At 40.7% G+C, this 10,884-nt stretch overlaps 1 protein-coding gene across 1 annotated transcript in view; it reads left to right on the top strand.

Annotated features, from left to right (window-relative positions):
• LOC142760389 (uncharacterized) overlaps positions 1–10,884 on the top strand; it is a 73,672-nt gene that overhangs the window by 61,874 nt on the left and 914 nt on the right. The window contains exons 5-11 of the mRNA XM_075863573.1: positions 1,298–1,360; positions 2,371–2,433; positions 7,565–7,681; positions 8,100–8,258; positions 9,174–9,227; positions 9,818–9,859; positions 10,214–10,884. The exon at positions 10,214–10,884 is cut by the window's right edge and continues 914 nt beyond it. Of these exons, the coding sequence (XP_075719688.1) occupies positions 1,298–1,360; positions 2,371–2,433; positions 7,565–7,681; positions 8,100–8,258; positions 9,174–9,227; positions 9,818–9,859; positions 10,214–10,262 (547 nt within the window). The 3' untranslated portion in view covers positions 10,263–10,884. The remainder of the gene's footprint in view (positions 1–1,297; positions 1,361–2,370; positions 2,434–7,564; positions 7,682–8,099; positions 8,259–9,173; positions 9,228–9,817; positions 9,860–10,213) is intronic.

Raw genomic sequence — 10,884 nt, forward strand, 5'->3', positions numbered from 1 at the left:
CGCCTACAGGGGGCAGGGTGGCATCGCCTACAGGAGGCAGGGTGGCATCGCCTGCAGGGGGCTGGGTGGCATCGCCTGCAGGGGGCTGTGTGGCATCACCTACAGGGGGCAGGGTGGCATTGCCTACAGGGGGCAGGGTGGCATCGCCTACAGGTGGCTGTGTGGCATCGCCTAGAGGTGGCTGTGTGGCATCGCCTAGAGGGGGCTGGGTGGCATCACCTACAGGTGGCTGGGTGGCATCACCTACAGGGGACTTGGTGGCATCACCTACAGGGGACTTGGTGGCATCACCTACAGGGGGCTGTGTGGCATCACCTACAGGGGGCTGTGTGGCATCACCTACAGAGGGCTGTGTGGCATCACCAACAGGGGGCTGTGTGGCATCACCAACAGGGGGCTGTGTGGCATTACCTACAGGGGGCTGGGTGGCATTACCTACCAGGGGGGCTGTGGCATTATCTACAAAGGGCTGTGTGTGGCAAAAAATGTAAATGAAATTCATCCGATTTTAAAACGGACAGGGAAAAAAACGGATGCAAATCGGGTCCAAATCGGCCGGTAAAAACGGCAACTCGGCCCGGAACGGATGCAAACCGGATGCAAACCGGCCGGGAAAATCGGCCAAAAAGGGCCGATTTTCCCGCCCGACACTCGGACCCTGTCGTGTGAATGAGGCCTTAGTGTATGGTGGTATTATTCTGTCAGTGTCTGCAGCTATTATTCAGTCATTGTATGGTGGTATTACTCAGTCACTGTATGGAGATATTATTTAGTCACTGTATGGAGATATTATTCAGTTACTGTTTGAGGGTATTATTCAGTCACTGTACGGTGATATTATTCAGTCACATAATGCTGGTATTATCTAGTCACTGTATGGTGGTATTATTCAGTTATATATGAGGGTATTATTTAGTCACAGTAAGCATTAAAGGGTTATTCTCAATATGATCATTTATCCCCGATCCATGGAATAGGTTATAAATGTCTGATCAGTGGTGGTTCGACCACTGGGACCCTCACCTATCCCAAGAACAGGTGTCCTGAAGTGCCCTATGTGAATGAAGCGGTACTGTGCATTCTTGGCCACTGCTCCATTCACTTGCTATGGCGCTGCCGGAGATAGTTGATCATGCGCAGCGACACATCCTGTAGACAGCCGATAAATGATCATTATCAGAAAACCGCTTACAAATTAATAAAAATTGTTTATGCCTCCTCGGGTGGGGAGATATGTGGATACATTTTCTAGAAATAACCCTGTTTGTATGTAACTTTTTTATTTGTGGTTCAATAGTGAAGAAGATGAGGATGAAGAAGGAGTGGAAGAAAATTTGACACAAATACAGTTGGAAGAGAGGTCAGCTGTATCGAGCTATTATTCAGTCACTGAATGGAGGTATTATTCAGTCAGTGTATGGTAGTATTATTCAGTCAGTGTATGGTAGTATTATTCAGTCAGTGTATGGTATTATTATTCAGTCATTGTACGGTGGTATTATTCAGTTACTGTATGGAGGTATTATTCAGTTACTGCGTGGTAGTAGTATTATAAAGTCACTGTATGGTGGTATTATTCAGTCAGTGTATGGTGGTATTATTCAGTTACTGTATGGTGGTATTATTCAGTTACTGCATGGTAGTATTATATAGTCACTGTATGGAGGTATTATTCAGTCAGTATATGGTGGTATTATTCAGTTACTATATGGTGGTATTATTCAATTACTGCATGATAGTATTATGTAGTCTCTGTATAGTGGTATTATTCAGTCACTGTATGGTGGTATTATTTAGTCACTGTACGGTGGTATTATTCAGTCACTGTATGGAGATATTATTCAGTCACTGTATGGAGATATTATTCAGTCACTGTATGGAGGTATTATTCAGTCACTGTACGGTGATATTATTTAGTCACATTATGCTGGTATTATCTAGTCACTGTATGGTGGTATTGTTCAGTTACTGTATGAGGGTATTATTTAGTCACAGTAAGCATTAAAGGGGTATTCTCAATATGATCATTTATCCCCGATCCATGGAATAGGTTATAAATGTCTGATCAGTGGTGGTTCGACCACTGGGACCCTCACCTATCCCAAGAACAGGTGTCCTGAAGTGCCCTATGTGAATGGATCGGTACTGTGCATTCTTGGCCACTGCTCCATTCACTTTCTATGGTGCTGCCGGAGATAGTTGATCATTTGCAGCAACACATCCTGTAGACAGCCGATAAATGATCATTATGAGAAAACCGCTTTAAAATTAATAAAAATTGTTTATGCCTCCTCGGGTGGGGAGATATGTGGATAAATTTTCTAGAAATAACCCTGTTTGTATGTAACTTTTTTATTTGTGGTTCAATAGTGAAGAAGATGAGGATGAAGAAGGAGTGGAAGAAAATGTGACGCAAATACAGTTTGAAGAGCGGTCAGCTGTATCGAGCTATTATTCAGTCACTGAATGGAGGTATTATTCAGTCAGTGTATGGTAGTATTATTCAGTCAGTGTATGGTAGTATTATTCAGTCAGTGTATGGTATTATTATTCAGTCATTGTACGGTGGTATTATTCAGTCACTGTATGGTGGTATTATTCAGTCACTGTATGGTGGTATTATTCAGTTACTGTATGGAGGTATTATTCAGTTACTGTATGGAGGTATTATTCAGTCACTGTATGGTGATATTATTCAGTCAGTGTATGGTGGTATTATTCAGTTACTGTATGGTGGTATTATTCAGTTACTGCATGGTAGTATTATATAGTCACTGTATGGAGGTATTATTCAGTCAGTATATGGTGGTATATTTCAGTTACTATATGGTGGTATTATTCAATTATTGCATGATAGTATTATTTAGTGACTGTATGGAGGTATTATTCAGTCACGCTATTGAGGTATTATTCAGTTGCTGTATGAGGGTATTATGTAGTCTCTGTATAGTGGTATTATTCAGTCACTGTATGGTGGTATTATTTAGTCACTGTACGGTGGTATTATTCAGTCACTGTATAGTGGTATTATTCAGTTACTATATGGTGGTATTATTCAGTTACTGTTTGGAGCTATTATTCAGTCACTGTATGGAGGTATTATTCAGTTACTGTATGAGAGTATTATGTAGTCACTGTATGGAGGTATAATTCAGTCACTGTATGGTGGTATGATTCAGTCAGTGAATGGTGGTATTATTAATTTAGAGGCAGAGAACAGAAATTGGATCCAGCGCTGATGAGGTTAAAAAGGAAACTTTTTTCCAAGTTTTATTTTGTCATTTAAAAGCAGAATCGGCAGGATAATGTCCTAGTACAGAGGGAGGTTCAATGGTGTATATCTACACTATTGAACCTCCCTCTGTACTAGGACATTATCCTGCCGATTCTGCTTTTAAATGACCAAATAAAACTTGGAAAAAGTTTTCCTTTTACCCTCATCAGCGCTGGATCCAATTTCTGTTCTCTGCCTCTACTTCTTGATCGTGTGCCAACACGAGGACCCGGGCGCTACTAGCAGTGCAAGTCTGCATACAAGGTGAGCTGGAGGCTTCCTCTTTTTTCTATTATTCATTGACTGTATGGTGGTAATATTTAGTTACTGTATGGAGGTATTATTCAGTTACCGTAAGGTGGTATTATTCAGTCACTGTATGGAGGTATTATTACATAGTTAATACGGCTGAAAAAAGACACATGTCCATCAAGTCCAACCAAGGGAAGGGAAAAGGGAAGGAAAAATTTCTACACATAGGAGCTAATATTTTTTTGTTCTAGGAAATTATCTAACCCTTTTTTAAAGCCATCTACTGTCCCTGCTGTGACCAGCTCCTGCGGTAGGCTATTCCATAAATTCACCGTTCTTACTGTAAAGAAGCCTTGTCGCCTCTGCAGCTTGAACCTTTTTTTCTCCAGACGGAGGGAGTGCCCCCTTGTTTTTTGAGGGGGTTTTACAAGGAACAGGATATCACCATATTTTTTGTATGTGCCATTAATATATTTATATAAGTTAATCATGTCCCCCCTTAGTCGTCTTTTTTCAAGGCTAAATAGGTTTAATTCTTTCAATCTTTCCTCATAACTTAAATTCTCCATGCCCCTTATTAGCTTCGTTGCTCTTCTTTGTATTTTTTCCAACTCCAGGGCATCCTTTCTATGAACTGGAGCCCAGAACTGAACTGCATATTCTAGATGGGGCCTCACTAATGCTTTGTAAAGTGGCAATATTACATCCCTGTCCCGCGAGTCCATGCCTCTTTTAATACACGACAATATCCTGCTGGCCTTTGAAGCAGCTGATTGACACTGCATGCTGTTATTGAGTTTATGATTTACAAGAACACCCAGATCCTTCTCAACAAGTGAATCCGCCAGTGTAGCTCCCCCTAGGACATATGATGCATGCAGGTTGTTGGTACCCAGATGCATAACTTTACATTTATCTACATTAAACTTCATTTGCCAAGTGGACGCCCAAACACTTAGTTTGTTTAAATCTGCCTGCAATTCACAAACATCTTCCATAGTCTGAACTATATTACATAGCTTGGTGTCATCTGCAAAAATAGAAATAGTGCTATTAATCCCATCCTCTATATCATTAATAAATAAGTTGAATAATAGTGGTCCCAGCACTGAACCCTGGGGTACACCACTTATAACCGGGGACCATTCAGAGTAGGAATCATTGACCACAACTCTCTGGATACGGTCCTTGAGCCAATTCTCAATCCAATTACAAACTATATTTTCTAAACCTATAGTCCTTAATTTACCCATTAGGCGTCTATGGGGGACAGTGTCAAATGCCTTTGCAAAGTCCAAAAACACTAAATCCACAGCGGTTCCTCTGTCTAGACTTCTGCTTACCTCTTCATAAAAACAGATTAGGTTAGTTTGACAACTTCTGTCCTTAGTAAAACCGTGCTGGCTGTCACTTATAATGCTATTTATTGTCACATAATCCTGTATATAGTCCCTCAATAGCCCCTCAAACATTTTCCCCACGATGGATGTTAAGCTTACTGGTCTATAATTACCCGGGGAAGACCTAGAGCCCTTTTTGAAAATAGGCACCACATTTGCCCTGCGCCAGTCCCTTGGCACTATACCAGTCACTAGAGATTCTCTGAATATTATGAAAAGGGGGACAGAAATAACTGAACTAAGCTCTTTAAGAATTCTAGGGTGTAACCCATCTGGTCCCGGAGCCTTGTGCACATTTATTTTATTTAATTTAGCTTGGACCATCTCTACATTCATCCAATTCAGTATATCAGCCGATATATTAACAGCACTGGCACCGGCTACATCAGCTGCTCTTTCTTCAGTTGTATATACAGAGCGGAAGAACCCATTTAGTAACTCTGCCTTCTCTTGATCCCCTGTGATCAACTCCCCATTACCACTATCTAAGGGTCCTACATGTTCAGACCTTGGCTTTTTTGCATTTATATGCTTGAAGAATTTTTTAGGATTTGTTTTACTATCCTTGGCCACCTGCCTTTCATTTTGTATTTTTGCTAATTTTATTACATTTTTACAGATTTTATTAAGCTCTTTATATTTTACAAATGCTACAGCTGTACCCTCAGATTTGTATTTTTTAAATGCCCTTTTTTTGTCATGTATTGCCCCTTTCACAGAAGGTGTAAGCCATGTGGGGTTTAATTTGAGTCGTTTATACTTATTACCTGTAGGAATAAATTTTGCACTATAATAACTCAAAGTAGATTTGAAAATCTCCCATTTATCATTTGTTCCATTATTTGACATTAGTTCTTCCCAGTCCATATCCTGAATTGCAGCCCTCATCCTGGGGAAATTGGCTTTCTTAAAATTAAATGTTTTTGCCCTCCCAGCCTGCGTTTGTTTTTTACAGTATAGGTAAAATGTAACTATATTATGATCACTGTTACCAAGGTTTTCACGAACATTGACATTCCCAACAAGCTCTGCATTATTAGAAATGACCAGATCCAACAGAGCTTCACCTCTAGTCGGGTCTTCCACAAACTGGCCCATAAAATTTTCCTGCAACAGGTTGAGGAAATGTCTCCCCTTTGCAGTTGAAGCCGAACCATGACACCAATTAATATCCCGGAAATTAAAATCTCCCATTATCACTACAGTACCCGCCTGTGCAGCCCGCTCCATCTGTTTATATAGCTGAACTTCCATCTCCTCAGTTATATTGGGGGGTCTATAGATTACACCAAAAGTAATTTTTTCAGTGTTTACCTCCCTTTCTAGTTCCACCCACAAGGTTTCAACCTCCTCACAGTCTTCACCCACTATTGTCTCTTTCACACTCGCCTTCATATCACTTCTCACATACAGACATACACCACCACCTTTCCTATTTGCCCTGTCTTTACGAAAAAGTGTAAAACCCTGTAGATTTACAGCCCAGTCATGTGAAGAGTCCAGCCATGTTTCAGCAACACCAACTATATCTATATTTTCTTCCAGTATCAAGGCCTCCAGCTCCCCCATTTTACTTGCTAGACTTCTGGCATTTGTGAACATACACTTTAACTTGCCTGTCAGTTTTTCACTTTTATTATCAGAAATGTGATTTGACATTAATCGGTCCTTTTTATTTACACTGATGTTTTGTAACGAAAGGATCTCCTTATCCTGTTGTCCAGTCCTCTCCCCACATTCTGTTTCTCCCCCACCAATATAGTCTGACCCCTCTCTAACCTGGCTACCCCTTTTTTTTCTACATTGACCTGGTGGTATTATTTAGTCACTGTATGGAAGTATTATTCAGTTACTGTATGGAGCTACTATTCAGTCACTGTATGGAGGTATTATTTCGTTACTGTATGGAGCTATTATTCAATCACGGTATGGAGGTATTGTTTAGTTACTGTATGAGGGTATTATGTAGTCTCTGTATGGAGCTACTATTCAGTCAGTTTATGGTGGTATTATTTAGTTACTGTATGGAGTTATTATTCAGTCACTGTATGGAGGTATTATTCAGTTACTGTATGATGGTATTATGTAGTCTCTGTATAATGGTATTATTTAGTCACTGTATGGAGGTATTATTCAGTCACTGTATGGTGGTATTATGTAGTCTCTGTATGGAGATATTATTCAGTCACTGTATGGTAATATTATCTAGTCACTGTATGGTGGTATTATTCAGTCACTGTTTGAGGGTATTATTTAGTCACAGTAAGCATTAAAGGGTTATTCTCAATATGATCATTTAGCCCCGATCCACGGAATAGGTTATAAATGTCTGATCAGTGGTGGGTCGACCACTGGGACCCTCACCTATCCCGAGAACGGGGGTCCTGAAGTGCCCTATGTGAATGGATCGGTACTGTGCATTCTTGGCCACTGCTCCATTCACTTGCTATGGCGCTGCCGGAGATAGTTGATCATGCGCAGCGACACATCCTGTAGACAGCCGATAAATGATCATTATGAGAAAACCGCTTTAAAATTAATAAAAATTATTTATGCCTCCTCGGGTGGGGAGATATGTGGATAAATTCTCTAGAAATAACCCTGTTTGTATGTAACTTTTTTATGTGTGGTTCAATAGTGAAGAAGATGAGGATGAAGAAGGAGTGGAAGAAATTTATGTAGAGACAGAAAATATTGAACATGTGAAGAGAGAGAGTGAGACAGAGAAAGCATATGAATATGATAACATCATTGGGTATGTAAAGAATCCGGCTACAATGAGCTTATGGTATACAGACACTAAATAACGTACATTATAGATATTGATTTGATAATGAATGACTTGGGTTATCCAGACAGAGTAATACATGGCGATACAAATATGACATAGAACACGTGCCGGATAAGTACACAGGACACGTCCACGGGCTAACAATAGGACTAATGTTAGATGAAGGTATATTATTGGGGTTGGGTTACACTCTTGTGCTGGACATTATAACTCATGATACCATTATAACATTGAGCTACTTTATCTGTATTTTAATACTGTCATGTGTAACACAATATGGGTGTGAATATTTCTATGTGGGCAGGGGTGATGTTCCTTAATTATACATCCGTAGAGCAGATAGAGTGCGTCCTATACTCTCACAATCTTTACTTTCTAATAGTATGGAGGAAAATGAGGACGAGACTAAGATAAAACAGGAGAAAAAGAAGATGAACACCGAGAAGGGAGAGATGATGAAGGTGGAGGAGGATGAGGAGGAGGAAGGGATGATGAAAGTGGAGGTGGATGAGACAATGGACAAACATGAGACCACCAGTCGGTAAGTACAGAATCCTGCCACGATGATCTGATTGTAGGCAGACGCTATGTTATCCAGACTTAGAGTGGCATAAAGTATGGTGGCACATATACCGGGTTACAAACATAATTTACACTAGAGGGCGCTAGTCATTTATCATATTAGACATTACAGGGTGACATGAGTGGGTATGTTTCATGTTTCATGGCCCCAGTTACTTTTAAGTTCTTTATACAGGAGAAAGCCTGGTGTGTTTAAAAATATTCTGTATGTAAATAAAGGACAATCGCTCTGTAGAAATATATGTGTCACGGGGCCTATAGAGGATGGTGTGGATCCACTATGTTGCCAACGAATTTGGCGTGGGGCTAAACTGAGGAGCGGAGTCTAAGGGATAGCTAGGTTTATATCTTTTAACCTCTGTATGGAGATGTGGACTTGGCTGCTAGTATGCCAAGGTCGCTACCCCCAGAGGAGTTTCTGTTGGCAGCAGCTGACGTGTAGAGGCGAGGTACAATAACTGCAGACAAGATGCAGCATCCGGTCAAGTTCAGGCAGGGTCGATAATAAATAATCTCAGGAGGATACAACTAGCAAACTGGAGTTTTGAACCTAATTGTTCAGGCAAAGAGCAATGGGAAGGCTTGGTGATTTGGCACGTGCTGGCACTATAAGAAATGCGTGCCTTAGTGGCCAACAGAGGAACAACAGGAGAGTATCGGCGAGAAAGGCAATTGCCGAATGTGGATTCATTCAAGAAAATGTATACTTGGCTGAATTTCCACACTGGAGTCTAGGGGGTCACTTATTTTACTCCTATGAGCGCCGCCTCATTCAGTCTCCGCAGGACAATCTTATTGCATAGACTAATCCTACTAGTCCTTCACTCATGACATGGAGCTGATCTTATTTTATTTTTTTACTTTTTTCTTAAAGAAGACACAAATGGTGGCTACCGAAAAGCTTAAGAGGTACCGGGACAAGAAACATGTGAGTAATTCACGGAGAGTTAGTCCTGCTATATCACATAGTAAGAACTACAATTATAAGTATAATTCTAGTATGACGTTTATCCTACCATAGAACATGTGATGGGATTATACAGGTTATACATCCGGGTTATTAGATGCTTTCTGAGGTCACTAGGATTATACTTAAAGTGTAACTAAACTTTCAAAAAACTTTTGACATATTACAGTGACATGTCACAAGTTTTGATCAGTGGGGGTTTGAGCGCTGAGTGAGTGCTGTGCTGCTTAATTTCAGATCAGCTTCACGAGGAAAGCCGCACCAGCGGTGTACGGGTTTATAGACTGTCTATTGACTCTGGAATTCGATGGCTCGGCTTTCCGAGACAAGCTGATCAGAAACAAAGTGACACAGCTTTCATCCGAGCGCTTCTGCCACTATGTTTTAGCAATCAGTGGGGGTCTCAGTGGTTGAACCCCGACTGATCAAAACTTCTGACACAACACTATGACATGTCAAAAGTTTTTTAAAAGTTTAGTTACCTTTTCATATTTCTATTACTAACATTTCACAGGCTATTTATTTATCATTAAATCGTATTTTTTCACCAGCAACGGAAACAGCGGCCGTGCAGCAGAAACACGAACATCAAGGTAATAAATGCAGGTTCCATGTGGGCTTTATCACACCTTATTTTTTTTATGAATGTTCTTGCTGGCAGGAAAGACCAGCTTTGTTTCTCCCCTGCATTTCCAGGTAATACTAGTCCAGTGGTTACTAGACATTATTCATCACTGCCACTATATGAGCAGAAAGCAATGCACAGAAAACAGTTTGTGTTCCCCCTGACATCCCTACACATGCATCAAATACAGAAAGTCCTTCGATGCTATCACTAGCCATGCTTCTCTATCACATTGCGCTCCACTGGACGCCTGTATTGTGCTGATCTAGACATTTACTATATGATTTCCTTCTGATGAAACACTTGTTTTCTTTCGTCAAAGATTCTTCAGAGCAATTTTCTGCTGCGCCACCGTCAAAACATCAGAATAAGCAGTAAGTATATGAGACCCTCCCCAGACAGGGACATTCTCCAGTCCAGGACATGTATACTCTTTGTGTATATAGCTCTAAGGCCACTTTCACACTCAGTATTTTGCATCAGTATTTATAAGCCAAAATCAGGAGTTGGTCCAAAACATGGAAGACATGCAAATCTTTCCATTATACTTTTGCTATTCATGTTCCGCTTCTGGGTTTGGCTTATAAATAGTAAAGCAAAAGACTGACCAAAATCATGCAGTGTGAAAGTGACCTGTCAATCAATCTGCTGAACTCATTCCCTTTTTTTCTAGAAAATAATATCAACAGTTTCAGAAACATCAGATTAAACAGTGAGTATATAAGACCCTCCACGGACAGGGATATTCTCTAGTCCAGGACATGTATTCTGTATGTGGTATCAATCTGTTTAACTCATTCCTTCCCTTTTTTCTAGACATTAACATCAAAAATTGTCATCAGTAATTTGGGCAGCATAACATCAAAACATCAATAGGGAGTATACGAGACCCTCCCCAGACAGGGCATTCTCCATTCCAGGCAGTGGCGGATCATCATTAGGGAGGTTCGGGTGAACCGCACAGACCCCCTCATGCCCGGTGGCGTCGCTAGC

Source organism: Rhinoderma darwinii, chromosome 4, assembly GCF_050947455.1.
Source record: "Rhinoderma darwinii isolate aRhiDar2 chromosome 4, aRhiDar2.hap1, whole genome shotgun sequence".
Taxonomy (NCBI): domain Eukaryota; kingdom Metazoa; phylum Chordata; class Amphibia; order Anura; family Rhinodermatidae; genus Rhinoderma; species Rhinoderma darwinii.